The 17,991-nt window shown below is 46.5% G+C and overlaps 1 protein-coding gene across 3 annotated transcripts in view; it reads left to right on the top strand.

The window, feature by feature from the left end:
- The window catches only part of LOC134738692 (protein FAM182B-like), a 145,527-nt gene extending 130,615 nt beyond the window's left edge, over positions 1-14,912 (top strand). For all 3 annotated transcript variants that reach the window (XM_063656003.1, XM_063656004.1, XM_063656001.1), the window contains 3 exons: positions 1,327-1,614; positions 6,271-6,370; positions 13,156-14,912. In XM_063656003.1, the coding sequence (XP_063512073.1) occupies positions 1,327-1,614; positions 6,271-6,370; positions 13,156-13,631 (864 nt within the window). In that variant the 3' untranslated portion in view covers positions 13,632-14,912. The remainder of the gene's footprint in view (positions 1-1,326; positions 1,615-6,270; positions 6,371-13,155) is intronic.
- Positions 14,913-17,991: the final 3,079 nt, after the last annotated feature.

Below are 17,991 nucleotides of genomic sequence, written 5' to 3'. Positions count from 1 at the left end.
CTTCTCTATGCATCCCTGTCCCCAGGCTTGCTGAGTGCATTCACCTATTGTCTTATTTATAATCAGGACAGACTTGCTCCCCACTGTGTAGATGAGGAAATGGAGACCTAGAAAGGGAAGGAAAGACCAACACTCTGAGCACCTGCAATATGCCTGAGGCAATGTACCCATTAGCTCTGCTTCACAGCAGCCCAAGAGGGAGGTATTATTCTTCCCCTGTGTAAATGTGGGTGTTGAGGCTCAGAGAAGGGCAGTGACTTGTCCAAGGTCACATAGCAAGCAAGCGTCCGTGGCTGAGGGCAAACCCAGGTCTTTCTGACTTCAGAGTGTGGGATTTAGAACAAATATTTGCAACGTGAGGTTGACAGATCCATCCCCTACTGCTGTTCCAAGGACCAGATGGGGTCATAAGTGTGTGAGTACCTGACATGGTGCCCAAGGACTGGGAGTAGAAGCAGAATCCCATCCACCTCCACCTAATCATACAGAGAAGAGAGACAGGAGCCCAGGGAGGGCAGTGCTGTGCCCAAGCTGTCAGCAAGCAGTAGGCAGAGCCCAGGCCCCTGCTTTCCCGTGGCCACCCCTTCCCAGTTCAGGGCAAGGCCACCTCTCCAGGGCCTTTCCTTCCCCTAGAGAGGAAACTCCCCAAGTTCCTCTGAGCAGACAGGAGAGCGAATGAGAGCAGAAAATTCCACTTCGGCACACACACCTGGAGCCTGAGGCTGAAAGCTGGAATCCCAGACTTTGACACTCAAGAAGGCACCTCCACACTCTTTCAGCACCTCCACCTGGGACCTTCATGAGAACCTTGCTTCCCTCCCAGGGGAGAGGGGGTGACCCAGAGACACTGGGGCCCTTAGAAGGGACTATGAGTTGGCAGTGACTGCAACAGCATGGTGGGATTGTGGGAGGTGTAGGAAGCAGGGGAAGCAGATCACAGCACTCAGGATGGCCAGAGCTGAAGGCATCAGAGTCCTCTGCCCTTGCTCTGCAAAAAAAAAAAAAAAACCCACAGCATATTCCCCTCCCACTCCACACCACCCATGGTCAGCAGTCGGCCCCAGAGGAGGAGCAGCGAGGCCTCAGGAGGACGGCAACCACTGCTGGCAAGGCGTTGGTGTTCTCCTGTTGAACTGCACAGGTTGTCAGCATCAGACAAGGTCGCTCTGTGACCATGATGGGTCAAGACAAAGCAGCTATCATGGCTCAGCTCATGCAAAACATGGACAAAAGTGACCTCACACCCCCTCTCCTGTGGCTATGTCATGACCACTACCTCCTTGTCAATTGCAGGGTTAGCTTTGGTTTTGTCTTCCTTTCTTCTAGGTAAGATTGGGGAAGATGCCAGGTGATAGAATCCACCCTGCCTCTGACAGCATCCAATCTGGAGCAAAGGCTTCTTTCAACCCTCCCGCAAGCTTCCAATACAAGCCCAAATTCTGGAACAAGTCTTTTCCAAAACCTCCTTCAGAGAAGCTCCCTGGCTCCAGGCAGTGCTTGCTCCCCTGCCTACAGCAGGAAGCCCAGCTTGCGAACTGCAAGTGTGCTCCAGGTGGTCCCTGGATGCAGGGTATTGACAGATGGATCCCATCGATACGCCTACTGCATAACCATGTAAGCACATCATCCCCCACTTGCACATGAGGAAACGGAGTTCCGCAGGGTGGAGAAGGGAAGACATAATTTGTCCTTCAAATGCGATACCGGTGAGATGTGAGACGCAGCATCCCTCATAACTAAGCGAGGCAGTGGGCACACCAGGACCCTCCCAGGCAGATCGGGTGTGTGGTCGCCCGCATTGCATAGCATGGGCGGGAGTGGGGGAGACCACAAATGTGTCTCGCCACCTCTCCACTTGCCTGACCTCCCTGCAGACCCCCAGGACAGGGTTAGCATCTGCTTACTGGCAGGCCTGGCCACCAGAGGTCTTTGCTCTTTTCTAAGTTCCTTGTGGTTGTGGTTCACAGGATGGGGGCTGCTCCTGAGATTCAACACCACACAGGCACTGCACAGAACTGTGCCATGGTGGTGGGCACTCGCTTTCCAGATAGGGCCCATGTTGCCAGCAGGCATGATGCCTCATTTACCCTACCCTGAGTGCAATAGGTCGTTTTATAGAAAAAAACTTGGGCCAGTCGTGGTGGTTCACACCTGTAATCCCAGCACTTTAGGAGGCCAAGGCGGTCAGATCACAAAGCCAGGAGCTCAAGACCAGCCTTGCTAATATAGTGAAACATTGTCTCTATGAAAAATACAAAAAATAGACAGATGTGGTGGTGGGTGCCTGTAGTCCCAGCTACTCAGGAGGCTGCTGCAGGAGAATCCCTTGAACCCAGGAGGCGGAGGTTGCGGTGAGCCAAGATCATGCCACTGCACTCCAGCCTAGGCAACAGAGCAAGACTCCATCTCAAAAAAAAAAAAAAAAGAAAGAAAGAAAAGTAAAGGAAAAATATTTGTAGATGAATGAAGGTGACTCCTTTGAATATTGGAAATGATTTTATTTTAGCCATTGGTCTGGCAGTCATTCTGATGGGGTGACATGTGTCCCTGCCTTAGTCAGCAGAGCACAGGAGTGTGCTACACCTCCCCTCATCTGAAGATTCAGCCCGTGAGCAGGAACGCCTGTCTTTGTGTCATACCAACAGAGAGGATGTGTCTGGTTTCACCATTCACTGCAGAGGCAGAAATTACCCAGAAAGAAGAGATAGTCTGTTCCCGGGAGTGTGTCCTTTTGACTCAGCATGGGGGTCATCTCCCTTCCTTGGCCAGGTCCCCCAACCTGAACACAGAGGCAGAGAACATGTGAAGGGCTCACATTCGCAGGTGGTCCAGGGTACAAGCACTGAGCCTGTGGTCCTGGTCACTGCCCTTTTCTCCACAGCATGGCTGCCACCATCCTGGGCTGGGGCACAGAGGGGCTTTGCAGAGATCAGCATAACAAAAGCATCAGTGAGATGCTGCAATAGCAAACCGTGATACCTTCGTGGGCTGCCAAGGCAGCCTAAGCTATTTGCTGCTGAACTCAGTGTCCCCAGACAGCTGTGTGGCTGTCACTGCCTCTGGTATGTCCATTTTACTTCTCTCCTTCTGCCTGAGCTTCTGCTCTGAACTCTGTCTCTAACTTACAAGAAATCAAGCTCACTGGATTCTGAGCTCTTCAGGGTCAAGGACTGTGTCAGTAGTAAATGTCTCTTTCTAGAGATCACAGCTTAGTATCCGGCACAGAGCAGATACTCAGCCAATGCCAAATGATTCATTTTCCAGAAAGCTGAATTTCATCCATAATCCTAGTCAATGCAAATACATTCTGCCGGTGGGGTGTGTTTGTCCTCTGAAGGCGTTTTCCCAGGCTTTGTAAATACATACAGGCCATTTAGAAATTTGAATGTCAAAGAATAAAGGAGCTTAGAAAGTAAACATTGGAGAAGTGTGGGAGGGTGGTATTATTTGCAAGACATTCCTTGGTCCTTGTGAGTTCTATACATCCTCGATGAGCACCGATTCTGGGCCAGGCCAGACACCCAGCTGGACCCAGGAGATACTGAGGTGAGTAAAGCCAAAATGCCTCCCTTCAGCAAGAGGCAGGCAGTCACACCAAAGTGATAAAGGCACAAAACCAAGAGGCAGCAGAGGAGCAAGGACTACCTTGTTCCTGGACTCTGTGACCTCAGGGAGAGCTTTGAAAGGAGGACATCTGTGCAGGTCTTGGAAGGATGAACACAAATTTGCCGAGCAGGAAAGGGAGCCAAGGAAATCCCAATGGAGAACAGCTTGGGTGAGAGTGTGAGCCACGGGATTGAGGGGCACAGGCATGGAACTGGAGGAGCCGAAAGAATGAGGGAGGTCAGCAGAGGTCAGTCACAGAAGGGTTTGAATCCTGGTGAGGGAGCAGTGGGTGCTGCAGGAGGGACATGGGCCTGGAGGAGATTCAGTTAGCTCTGAGTGAAGATGGAGCACACCATCCACTAGGGAACCACAAGACACAACAGAAATAAGAACCCTGAGAAGCCTGCACAAAGGATGAGAGGCCCAGGGGTGGCACCAAGAAGGTCCCTGTCTGAGGCCAGCTTTGAACGGAGACAGAAAATGTTCTTGAGGGCCTCAGCTGCTGCAAACCTCCTCAACAAATCATATTTTACCTTCAAATACTTGCTAAAGAATACTAACTATTGGAAGAGCAATGGTCCATTGATAATAATTATTCCCTCACTGTACATTTTTTACAATTCTCAAAATGCTGTCGGTCCAGTGTCTCATTGGAACCCCCATATAATCCCATTTTACAAATAGGGAAACGAGGCCCTGTGATGTCACACCGAGGTTTGCAGCAGTTCCAGGATAGAAAATAGGGAGCACTTTCATCTCAGCAATGGGTATAAGTCTCAAAGTTCCTTTTCTGGGAGGGGGTCCTTGAGGCCATCCAGCAGCCCATAGTCCAAGTCTTCTTCTTCCTCCTTGGGCTTCTCCACACCTGTGTTCAAAGCCTCCTTCTCCTCCTTTGTTCTCAGGTACCACTACCAGTTGTTGGGCAGGGTGACCTCCTGCTGCTGCCCATCCTAGGGTGCATCCTCCAACATGGGTGCATTGTGGTTCAGCCAGCACCTACACCACCTGAAGCCCAGGGCTCCTGTGGTGGGCCTGAGGTTCCTCCCTATCAAATGGAGATGTGCCGGGGTTGCTGCCTTTGCTGAAGCCCATGTCCAGGTCATCTTCGGGGTGGCCCAGGGTACAGGGCTCTGGGGACAGGCCAGAGGGCTGCAGGGGAAAAAACCAAGAGGATGAGGGGATCTCTGAGTTAGACCGCCTGGATTTGCATGCCAGAGACTAGCTGCAAGGCCTGGGGAAGACTGGTTCACCTCTCTGGGCATCAGTTTCCTCCCATGTAAAGTGGGAGGTATAACAGATTCACTCCTACAGTTGTCTCTGAGCTTTACAGCAGGTAATGTGTGCAAAGTACTTCGCACAATGCCTGGCACATGGTAGGTGAGAATAAACAGGGTTACTATGATATCATCATCTGAGCTAGGTCACTCATGCACTTCTCCAATGCTTCAGGGTTCCCCTCCATCCCTCAGAGGGTAGCAGCAAGTGAAAGGGCTGCCCCTGGCCTTGAGGAGTTCACATCTTCTCATTTCCCAGGGGTCTCTGTCCTGTGACCACACATGGCTGGCATGCAGCAGGCGCCTCATCCACATCTGGTGAAAGAGTGGAAAGCAGGTCATTATCATGTATTGTTTGTCACAGAATCTGCAGTAGGTGACAGAGAAGTGAGTGACTGTAATTGTGCCCACCAGTTCCTGTCCCTGAATTTTCAGGGATCAAGAGGCCTTAGCAAGTCTAGTACCAGGGAGTGGGCACTGTGTGGTGGGGCAGGAGGCAGGTCCTGAGAAAGGCAGTGGGGTGAGGAGAGGAACTCTGCCTTTGAGGTCTGGGAGATCCTCCACCCGAACCTCACCAAAGGCCCCGGGCAGGTCATCCCTCCTCCCAGAATCTCTCTATGCTGTTCTGTATAATGGGGCTAGCATGGAAGAGATACTTGCACAACCATGTTCAGAGCAGCATCATCCACAATAACCAAAAGGTGGAAGCAACCCAAGTGTCCATGGATGGATGGACAGATCAACAAAATGCTGTCTATGCATACAGTGGAATAGTGTTCAGCCTTGAAAAGGAAGGAGATTCTGATGCCTGCTGCATCAAGAATGAACCTTGAGGACATTAGGCTGAGCAAAATAAGCCAGACCAAAAAGACAAATGCTGTATTATTCCACTTTTCCAAGGCACCTAGAGTAGTCAAATCCATAGAGACAGACAGGAAAATGGTGGCTACCAGGTCCTGGGGAGGGTGGTGATTGGGGAGTTGTTTTTAAATGAGTTACAGAATTGTAGTTTTACAAGATGAAAAGCATTCTGGAAATTGGTTGCACAACATTGTGAATGTATTTAGTGCCACTGAAATGTAAACTTAAACATAGTTAGACAGTAAATTTTAGTTTATTTTACCACAATTTTTATAATGGGGTAGTTGTGCCTGTCTTCTTGTGTTGCTGTAGGATTTCATGAGATAACATATAAGGAACCACCCAGCATGTTGCCTGGCACATAGTAACTGCTCAATAAATCACAACTGGATGCTATTGAAGATAAAGTTACCTGACTTCTCTGAGGCTTGCTCTCTTCAGCTGAAACTTCTCCCAAAATATATTAGATGAGACCCTACTGTATTATACTGGGTTCATAAATACCACTCCCCCATTTCCCTTCCCACAGAGTGCAGTGAATAGAAGACACTTCTCTGCACCCCAAAAGCTCCATGCTGATTGCGAGAAGGAAATGCTGGATGGAGGGGTTCCTGGAACTACTGTGAGGGGTGAGCTTTCCCCAGATGTCTAGAAATGAGGCAGAGGCCTGACATCTTCCACCCCCACTAAGATTGCCTTGCAGTTCCCAGCTGGCTCTATACTTCCTAGAAACTGCCACTTTTCTGCCTCCATTACCTCATAGCCCAGTCAGCACCATTATCATCATCACCATGATCGCCATCACCATCCTTACAATCACCAACACTATCATCATCACCATCACCATTCTTACCCTCACCATTCTCACCATCATCAACACCAGCATCTTCAACATAACTATCACTATCATTATCACCACCTTCACCATCACCATCCTCACCATAATAATTATTGTCACCCTCCCCATCCTCATAATCATCATCATTATTAACATTACCATCACTATCATCGTCACTATCACCATTCTCACCATCATCATCCTCATCATCATCACCATTATCCTCACCATAACTATCGCTGTTATCATCACCACCTTCGCCATCACCATCCTTATCATCACCATCACAATCACCACCATCACCATTCTCACCATCACCATGTTCACCTTTACCATTCTCACCATCATCATCACCTTCATCATCCTCAACATAACTATCACTTCATTATCACCACCTCCACCTTCACCATCACCATCTTCACTGTCATCATCACCACCATCACAATGATCCTTGCTACATGGAACCATGCATTCTGGGTAGGAGGGCTCTTGGGTCAGGGCATCTAACACATCTTGTAGGATAGAAACCCAGCCCCTCAGGGTCTCACAGTTGGTGAAGTAACTGATTCTTGTGAGGTCATGTTCCTCTGGGTGATGTGGGATGTCACAAGACCAATAAATATGGGCTGAAGCCCACATCACTTCTTTTTTTGTAAAATAAGCTACATCATCAGTAGTAATTGTATGATAGCAGAGAATAAGAACTCAGCAAATGTAAATAATTTGATGCTATGAGAAGCATATGAAGCGGAGTTCATATTCCGGTATGCATCTATTCCAGTGACGGCAATCCTTTACCACTTCCATGAAGGAGAGGAGAAAATATTATTACAACATTACCAGAAATCTGTCTGGTCTAGGCAAGGCAGTTCCTCTTTCCAGGGTCTCAGCATTGCTCATTGTCGGCAGTCAGGGCACTCATCTGGGCAGTAGGCAGCACTGCTGCAGGGAAGTTCATGTTATTGGAAACATGTAGCATCTTCTCCTGCTACCATTGCCACATTGTCCACGAACTCACTGGGCAAACGATGAGGAATCTGGGAAAAGTTCTCCTAACCAGAACATAATCATCATCCATATCAGGATATCAGCATCCACCCAACACTACTGTCCAATCACCAGATGCTATAATCTCATCCAAATTTTCTCAGTTGTGCCCTAAATACATTTTTTTTTAACTTTGTAATCCAGGATCCAATCCAGGATTTCCCATTGCATTAATTGTCATGTCTCTTAAGCTCCTTCAAACAGTTCCTCTGTTTTGCCCTATTTTTCATAACCTTAAGAGTTTTAAAGAGCATAAGCATTTATGAAGGATGTGCTCACCTTTTTCCATCTGATGTGTTTCCACATCCGGACTTAGGTCATGTATCTTTCACAAGAAAACCACAGAAATACTGCTGTGGTCTTCCTAGGACATCACAGCAGGAGGCACATGATCAAGTTTGTGCCAGATTTCTCCACCACAAAGTCATCATTCTTCCAATTGTAATTGAGAAGTATTTCATATGAAGATGTTAATTACACATACACATGAATGTATATTTATATGTAAAATATATACAAAATATTATTTCAATGTCTAACCAATATAAAAGTTATTAATTAGATATGTTTAATTTTATTTCCTACTAAGTTTTCAAAATCTGGTGTGTGTTTTACCCTGACAGCACATCTCAGACCAGCCTTGCCACATTTCAAGTGCTCAATATTCACATGGCTGTGGCTACCATATTTGTCAGGGCAGCACTAAAGCACTAAAGAACTTCTGCCTTGGAGAAGTTCTAAGCTTTCAAAATGTTTGGCAAATATATTTTATAAAATTCTTCAGAATCCATAAATAGGCAATTACACATTCAGTAAGCCATAGAATCCAACATGACATTAAAAATGAATCCCTTGACAAAAAAGAAGTTAGGCAAAATTTTCTTCAGACCCAATGGACAAATCAATTATGATTACCTAACATGCCCATTATTATTTATTAACATCCTTCATTAATACCCCCAAACCCCATCAACAGGTAAATGAATAAACGCATTCAGGCGTATCTGAACAATGTCCCAATTCCTTACCATTCTTACTTCTTTTGCAAGCAGAAAAGACTCAGTAATAGCAAAGACTATTCAGATAGTTTGTTCTTAAGCCAGTAGTTGTAATTTCCTGGAGGTCTATGTGATATCAATTATGTACTTCAATACCTCTCACAAGTACTTTTCCTGTTTGGCCATTTTCTGCAGTATATCCATGCTCCCATTTTCTCTATTCTTTTATTTCTATCCTAGACTTTTCTTTCATTCTATAATTCTTTATCCTAAAAATATTAATTTAAGGATAACATCACAAAATAGTGTATTTCTTCAGATGATACTTCAAATTGATACTTAATATACAGAAATGACTATCATGGACATAACCCACAACATGTGAAATGTATGGCTCATTCTACTGACATGATAAAGGAAAGTTAATGACAACTGAATTTCTAGTCATTTTCCACCCAACGAGTTGCTTATAAAATGGCAAGGAATTGTAGGTATGTACAGAGTGGCTATTTTTTGGTGGGGTGTTCAGCAACTCTCCTCTTGAGAGCCCCCCTTTTCTTTGAGGACCATTTCAATGAGCACCAACTGGGCCTGACCCAACCTACCAGCCCCAGTCCTAGAGGTGATCATGATGCCCAGCTCTGGCAAAAGACTCTACCCTTGGATCGTAGCAACAGTTTCAGTACTTTTTTTTTTTTGGAATCATCAGGAAGGACTCTTGCTTTTTGTACCACTGTGGTCTGTGAGGACAAAGTAAAGTGGGTTATTTGTCGTACTATCTCTTGCTACAGAGAGAGAAGAGAGTCATCTTCAGAAGGAAAAAATGAGGCTAAAACAAAAGGAAAAGTGTCAAGAGAAAGAAGGAGAACATTTCTTGACGATTTTATATAAACCCCTGGGTCCAGCTATGCATGACAGTGACTTGGGATAAAGCTCTGTCACTTATAGGACCATTGACTTAAATATAAAATAAAGTATTAAAAGCTATGAATTTTTAGATGAAAATACAGAAAAAAAATCTTTGTAATATTCAATTAATCAAAAATGTCTTAGATGAAGCCCCAAAAACCAAATGCACAAGAACAATTAATAAATTGGACCCCATCAATATTAAAAGCATCTGCTATTTGAAAGATAGTGTTATGAAAACAAAAAAGAAATCTCAAGGGGAAAATACTGGCAAGTCTCATATCTAATAAGGGATTTGAATCCAGAGTATATAAAGAAATTATTAAAATTTAATAATGAGAAAATAAGCAAAGAAAAAAACAAAAAGGGAAGAAGCAAAAAAAAAAATGTGAACATACATTTACCAAATATATACAGATGGCATGTAAGTACATAAAGAGATACTACATATTATTAGGCATTATGGAACCACAATAAAATACTGTTGTACACACATGAAAATGTCTAAAATTTTAAAAGAAGACCCATACAAAGTGTTGGCAAGAGTGTGGAATTCTTACATACTGCTGATAAAAATATAAAATGGTACAACCATTTTGGCAAACATTTTGACGGTCTATTAAATCTAAACCTAAACCTATTAGCTATTACACTCCTAATATTTACTCAAAGTTATAAGAACTTATGTACATGAATGTTCATTGCAAATGTACTTGTGTAAGTCCCAAACTGGAAGCAATGCAAAAACCCATCAACAGGCAAATGGATATATAAGTTGTGACCGATCTACACAATAGAATACTACTCAGTAATAAAATTAATGACCTATTGTTGCCTACAATATTGCTGAATCTCAAAATAATTATGTTGTGTGAAAGATGCCAGACCCCTCCAAAAAAGGGTCCATACTACACTTCGTTTATATAAATGTCTAGACAAGGCAAACTCTTTTATAGTGAGAGATTGGTGATTGTCAGGGAGAGTGGTAAGGTAGGAAGATACAGAAAGTTTGGGATTATAAAAGGACAAGGGGAAACTTTTATGAGTGCTGGATATGTTCATTATTTTTATTTTGGTGATGGATTTGCAAGTACATATAAAAAATAACACGCAATGGAAGTAGAAACAGTATTTTTGTTTCTTACTTAAAAAAGCACAATTTACTTACTAATGGGATGTGTGTGCCTGTTGGGCACACAGCACAACTATTCAAATCTTAAAATCGGACTGGATCTCAACCACTGGACCTTATTCCTATTCCACACTGACTTTAGCACAATACTTCCTTTCATCGCGGTAGTTAACAACACCCACCTTAAAGGTAAAGAAATGCACTTCTAACTACTTTTGAACTATGAACTGCCTCAGGCTAGTAGTTCTTAAGGTCTCCAGCAAATGTTGCTTTGTTTCCCTCAAAAATATACAGCCTGGGAAACATGGCAAAAGACCGTCTCTACTAAAATTATAAAACTTAGCCAGGCATGGTGGTGCTTGCCTGTTGTCCCAGCTACTCAGGGAGGCAGAGGCTGCAGTGAGCCTAGACCTCACCACTCCACTCCAGCCTGAGGGACAGAGTGAGACCCCCATCTCAAACACACACACACACATACACATACTCACACGCTATCCGCTGGTGCCCCTGTCAGTTAAACACAGCATCTTAGAGCACCTTAGCACACAGTGTGAGAGCCGTGGTCCTAAACACTTCAATTAAAAGTGAAACATCTCTGGCTGGATTTTTAGAATATTCACTTTTTAGTGTTTTATATTATATTTAATTTTTATGTTTTAATTAATTTATCTGAATACAAGAATCCAGACATTTGGAAATAAAACAATGGAAAACATGCCTGCAAACACTAATCAGCACAAAGCTCACGTTGCTATGTTATTATTGACAGTTTAGACTTAAGCCAAGAAATATTGCTAAGATAAAAAAGATTTTACGATGTCAGTCACCAGAAAAGTATGCCAATTTTAAATATGTCTAAATATAAAATATCCCTTCAAATTATTTACTACAGAAACTGATATAACTAAAAGAAACATGGACTAATCTACAATATAGATTTTAACATACCTTTCAATTACCGATGGAACCAACAGAAAAAAATCCATAAGAGAAAGGGAGATTTGATGAACGCAATGAACAAACTTGACATAAACTGACATATACAGAACGCGACACTCAACGACTACTGGATACACATCCTTTTCCAGTGCACGTATCATATTTACCAACATCGATTATATGTTGGAATTTAAAGGGACTCATCAGTCATGGGATTTTGCCTAAACTTGTCTGGCCTTCAACAGGGTGCAAATACAGTTGAATTCTTATTTCATCTAAAGAGTCCTATCCTTTTTTTTGGAAATTTTACCGCAACAATCTAAGTTTGCATAACAACTGAACCCAGCCCTTGGAACTTGAAGTTTATCCTAGCCAAAGGCAGATTAAACCGTCTAAGCAATAATGTCCTTCAAATTGTTGTCCCCTGCTCCAGTAACGGAGTATAGCTCCAAGAAGCTAACAGACTGTTTGTCCTTCATAGTATACATTCTATGTTACATCAAAACATGGTATAAAGCCTTGAAATCAGCAGCAGAGAGAAAATGAGATCAACAACCATCTAGCTGTGACCTCACTACTTCGTAATTACGCTTTTAGCTGACTCCTTTACTTGATTCCTAACTGCTTATTTCTGGCAGGGTAGCACTAATCCCTGACCAAGCTGACCTTTTAAGAAGTGAGCATAATGAAAAGGCTCTACCACCAGTGATCAGTTTAACAAGCTGCAACACTGGTCAATGGCTGCAACTCTAGTCACTGGCTGCAACTCATATTGTGGGTTTTAAGAGCTCAGAATTAACATGGAAATACTATTGACTCCAAAAGAAACCCAGAAATCTCTGGGAATCCAGCAAAGATAGAAAGGGTCCTCTCAATAGTCACCACTCACACTTTGCTTTGTTTTGGTAACTATTTTATTACATACGGAGAATATCAAAAAAGTATGCCTTTTCCTCATTGTTAATGCTAACCCTAAAATGGTAAGGCTCTTGCAAGTTGAAACCCCCAGGCTCTCACTGGCCCTTCAACAGAAGGCAGTGAAGTCATCTGCAAGAGTGATCACCCAAAAGCTTCCAGGCTGGACAAGTTGGGACTCAGTTCTTTCAGTTCCCAAATTCACAGTTCTCTTGGGATATGGTTATTTATGGAGCTCCTGAAGATGAGAAATTCCACCCAGAAAATTCTGTTTATAAAAATTACTCACATCTAATTATCTCAGGAGACATTAACACAGAAATGTTGAAAATTTTCCATTAATTGTTAATCCATGGAGAAAAACTGGACAATTATTTTTTAAAATATGGAAACTTCATATAATACAAATTATACTACCACATGTGATTCAACTTCTATTCATTAATGCCAGAGAAGTTAATAATTACGAATTGCCAGTGGTTAAAAAAAATAAATCATTCATCATTGGAGAAGTGCAGAAGCTTTAAAAGAGATAAGAATTAGTTTTTGGCTTTGGGGCGTTTTACGCTTTCCAAAAGGTTTTGCTCTTTTTTTGCTCATGGCTTTTTCTCTCTCTCTCTCTCTTTCTGATTTCAGTTTCTTTTGATTTCTCCTGCTTAGAAATGGTGAGAGAACTTTGGATGCGGAACGTGGAGGAGGAGGAACACGAAGTGGGGATCTGCACTTGGGGTGGTCAACACTGCGGATGCCCAGCAAAGGCACTGCCTGGTCCACCTCCCGGAGGGGTCTCTGCGCCCCAGTTGGCATCGCAGCTGATGGTGAAACTTTTGTTGTGGCAGAAGAGTGTCCACAAACTTCGGAAGGTATCCGCTGCATCCTCCATGGCCGTGTATGCCTGCCGAGGGCGATCTTCTCAGGGAGCGGAAAGTCGCGTTCGTGGGCCAGGGCTGGCTGGCTGGAGCCACTTGGGCGGCGCAGCCCTGGCGGAGGTTCAGGCGGCCCCGGTGTCGCAAGCGGCTGTGAGTGATGCCTCCTTGGGGCCGGAGGGGTCCCAGGAAGGCTGCAGACCAGGGCTGACCAGCGGGCAGCATGGTGGCCGCGATGGAAGGTGACGGAGTTCGCAGCGCCAGGGGGCCCAGCAGACCAAGAGCCCGGGCATCCCGCATCGCCAGCAGCACCGCGGGGAGGCCTGGCGCTGGTGACGCGGCGGCCACTGCACGAGGCCCACGACCCAGTCCCAGAGGCCAGCCCATCGTCAGCTAACATCAGGAACCCCGGGCCAGCTGAGGCCCGGGCCCCAGGGGCAAGACAAAGGGCAGAGGCTCCGCAGGCGGGGCCGAGAGCCGGCAGCGCAGGCCTGGCTCCACCGCCGCGGAGCTCGCAGGGCGCAGCAGGCACCCAGCAGCGACCAGGGATTCCAGAGGAGGCTGTGCACCCCCGCAAAGGCTCCTGCCCGGCGTCCAGCCTCTCCGCGGGGACTCCACGTGCACCCCCTCCTCATTGTCCTTGTCTAGGGCCGAGGCAAAGTCCTCGCTCCCATGGCGTGACTCCGGGGGCGCAGGAGCCTAGGCTGAGCAGGTGGAGTAGGGTGAGCACCGCCAAGAACCCAACGAGAGTGGCGCCCCAGGGCGGCACAGGAGGCCGCATTTAACCTGTCAATCATCTCAAAGATTTTATGACATCTTTTTTTGACGTCTTATAATATCTATAACGTTTATTATATTTTGTGATATAATTATTAACACCACTTCATTGTGATTATTATGATTATTTTTATACCAACACATCTTCAATTATTAATATTCCCAGTTGCTAAAGAAAAATGAAAACGACTAGTTTTGAAAGCCTTACTTCTGCCAATGGAAGCACATTCCAGCATGTCGCCAACGCAATTCACTTTCCACCACTTTCACAAGAAACGTTACTGCACAATTATACTATCCTACCCTTATATACTTTGTGTGTGTGTGTACTTGTATGTATGTACATAATATATGTTATATATACATATATAAAGTATGCCAGAGATGAACAAGTATTAGAAAATTAAATGCACCCAGGTCATGTCAGTGCTATGTATAATGTGGTGTACTAAGTATAGATGTTCAACAGTGTGGAATCTAGGCTGGAACAAGACTTCTAGTCTTAAGCAATTCTTTCTAGGTTCAGTCTCTGGAAATAATGCTCTGTATCAAATGTGCGAGAAAATTAATGGGTTTTAAAGACTATTCTATGTCAACTATAACATTTCATTTGGGGATTTCTGTCCCTTATAATATCTACCTCATTTTGGATGGATTCCTTGAGGCCTGGTTTATTTTTCTTTTCCTTTCTACACATCGCTGCTTAGAGTGATGAATGGAGTTGTATTTTGAATAAAATAGCTAAGCATCCTTTTGTGAGCAAGGAGCATGATGGTACTTAGACCTACCATTTCTCGTTACGGTGGTTATGGTTACGGTGGGGCTGGTGTGTTTACCTGGAGCCTGAATGTCCACTGGGACATGATACCCACTGGGATTTTTTTGTGTCAACCTGGTCTCTGATGTCCACCTGGGGATTGGGAATCCACCTAAGGCCTGACGTTTACCTGGAGCCAGATGTGCACCTGAGGCCTGATGTCTATCTGTGTCCTTATGTTCACCTGGGGACTGATGCACACCTGAAGCATAGGTTTTCACCTGGGGCCTGATACCCACCTGTAGTGTGGGTGTCAACCTTGGGGCTGATGTTCAGCTGGCGTCCACTGTCGACCTGGGGCCTGGTGTACACATGGGGCCTGGGCATCCACCTGAGACTTGATGTTTAATATGGCCTAGAGTTCTTTTGGGGCCTGTTGTACCCTGGAGCCTCGGCGTAAACCTGGAGTCTGGTGTCCCAGCTGGACACCTGGGTCCCAGGTGATCTTCAGGCCCTAGGTGAAAACTCCAGGCTCTAAGTGGACAACCAGGCCCCAGGCTGATGTTTACTGGGGCCAGATGTCTACCAGGCCCCAGGTGAAAACTCCAGGCTCCAAGTGGACAACATGACCCCAGGTTCCAGGTAGACACTGGAATCCAAATCAACACCAGGCCCCAGATGGACACCCAGGCCTGTGGTGGACATCAGACTCCAGAAGGTCATCTGGCTCGAGGTGGATATCAAGCCCCAGGTGGATACCTAGTCCCCAGGTGGATATCAGGCCCCACTTTGACACCAGTCCCTGGGTAGATACCTAGGCCTCAGGTGGATATCCAGTCTCTAGCTAAGCATCAGGCTCCAGGTGGACCCAGGCCCTAGCTGACTGGGGACTAGTGTTCATATGGGCCACGTGTCCATCTGGGCCCTAGGTGTCAACTTGTAGCCTGATGTCAACCTGGGAGCTGGTGTTCACCAGAGGACTAAAGTCCTCCTGGTGCCTGATGTCCAACTTGGGACTCTGTGTCCACCTGGAGACTGATATCCACTTGGGACCAGATGTCCAACTGGAGCAAGATGTCCACCTGTAGTCTAGAACTTCACCTAAGGCCTGATGTTCCCCAGGGCCTACAGAGCCTGTGTAACTACCTAGGGACTTGTGTCCAGGTGGGGCCCGAGTTCCATATGGGGTCTGGAATTAACCTGGGACCTGATGTCCACCTGAGGCCTGGGTGTTCTTCTGGAGACTGATATCTATCTGGGTCCTGGGTGTCCTCCTGTGGTCTGATGTCCACTTGTAGGCTGGTGTCCACCTGGGGCCTGGGTGTCCACCTAGGAACCTGATGTATACCTGAAGTCCAGTATCTACCTGGGTACTGATGTCTACCAGGAAAGTGATATAAACCTGGGGCCTGATAGCCACCTGGGCCCTGAGTGTCCACATATGTTCTGATTTCCTACAGCCTGAGTGTAGGGTCTGAGTGCCACCTGGGTCCTGATGTTCACCAGGAACCTAGGTACTCACTTGGGGCTTGATGTTCACCTGGGGCCGAATGTCCATGTGAGACCTGGTATTCACCTAGAGCCTGGGCATCCACCTGCGGCCTGATGTTCAGTTGGCGACTAGGAATTCCACTAAGGCTGGATGTCCACTAGGGGCATAGGGAACCACTTGTGGCCTAGTGTTCCCCTGAAGCCTAGGTGTCAACCCAGGGCATAATGTCTTCTTTCGGCCTGCTGTCCACCTGCAGACTGGTGTCTGCATAGGGCCTGGTATCCATCTGGGGTCTGGTGTCTGCATGGGGCCTGGTGTCCACCTGAAGATTGAGTACAGACCTCAGACCTGATGTATGCCTGGGGCCTATTTATCCACCTGGGGACTAGCATTCATCTGGGGCCTCATGTCCACTTAAGCCCTGGGTGTCAACCTGGTGCCTAATGGCCACCAGGGATCTGTGTACTCACTTGGGGCCTGGTGCTCCCATAGGGCCTAGGTATACACCTGGGGAATGATGTGCAGGTGGAGGTGGATGTCTTCCTGGGTGCTGGTGTTCACCTGGGGACAAGGGTCTCCCTGGGGACTGGTGTTTATCGGGAGCCTCATATGCACCTTGAACCTGCCATCTACCTAGGGCCTGATGTCCATGTTAAGGCTGGGTGTCCACCTGGGGCCTGGTTGTCCACTTGGGTCCTAATGTCCGCCTAAGACCTAGTGTTCACCTAGGGCCTGGGTGTCCACCTGGAGCCTGATGTTCAGCTGGAGATGCATCCACCCGAGACCTAGGTATCCACTCAGGGTATAGTGTTGAACTGGGGCCTTATGTCCACCTGGGGACTAGATATCTACCCAAGGCTTGATGTCCACCTGGAGCCTGATATCCACCTCAGAGCTGGGTGTCCACCCAGGTTCTGGTATCCACCCGGAGCCTGGTGTTCATCTGGGGCCCAGTGCCCACCTGGAACCTGGGTATCACCATGGGGCCTTGGTGTCCACTTGGAACGTGATGTGCACCTGGGACCTGAGTTTCCACCTAGGGCCTGATGACCACCTGAGACCCAGGTGTCCTCCTGGGGTCTGATGTCTACCTGAAGCCTACGTAACCACCTAGGGCATGGTGTTACCTGGGCCTTGATTTCCACCTGAGCCTGATGTACACCTGGGGCCTGGTTGTCCATCTGAGGCCTGATGTACACCTCAAGTCCAGTGTCCACTTGTGGCCTGATGTCAACTTGGAAGCTGATATCCACCTGGGGACTGATGTTCTCCTGGGGCCTGATATCCAACTGGGATCAGATGTTCACCTAAGGCCTAGAGTTAATCTGGGGCCTGATGGTCACCAGGGTCCCAGGTGTCCACCTAGGGCCTAGTGTCCAACTAGGGCCTGATGTCCACCTGGAGTCTAGTATCCACCTTGGCCCTGATGCTACTTGAGGCCTAGGTGTCTTCCTAGATCCTGAGTCCCCAATTAGGCCCTGATGTCCACATGAGGCCTGGTGTCCTTATAGGGCCTGATATCTACCTAAGGCCTGGGTATCCTCCTGCAGCCAGATGCTCACCTGTAGGCTGGTGTCCAT

The sequence above is a fragment of the Pongo pygmaeus genome, chromosome 19, assembly GCF_028885625.2.
Source record: "Pongo pygmaeus isolate AG05252 chromosome 19, NHGRI_mPonPyg2-v2.0_pri, whole genome shotgun sequence".
In the NCBI taxonomy this organism is placed as follows: domain Eukaryota; kingdom Metazoa; phylum Chordata; class Mammalia; order Primates; family Hominidae; genus Pongo; species Pongo pygmaeus.
The sequence above is the reverse complement of the archived record's forward strand: the minus strand, read 5'-3'. Positions and strand labels throughout refer to the sequence as shown.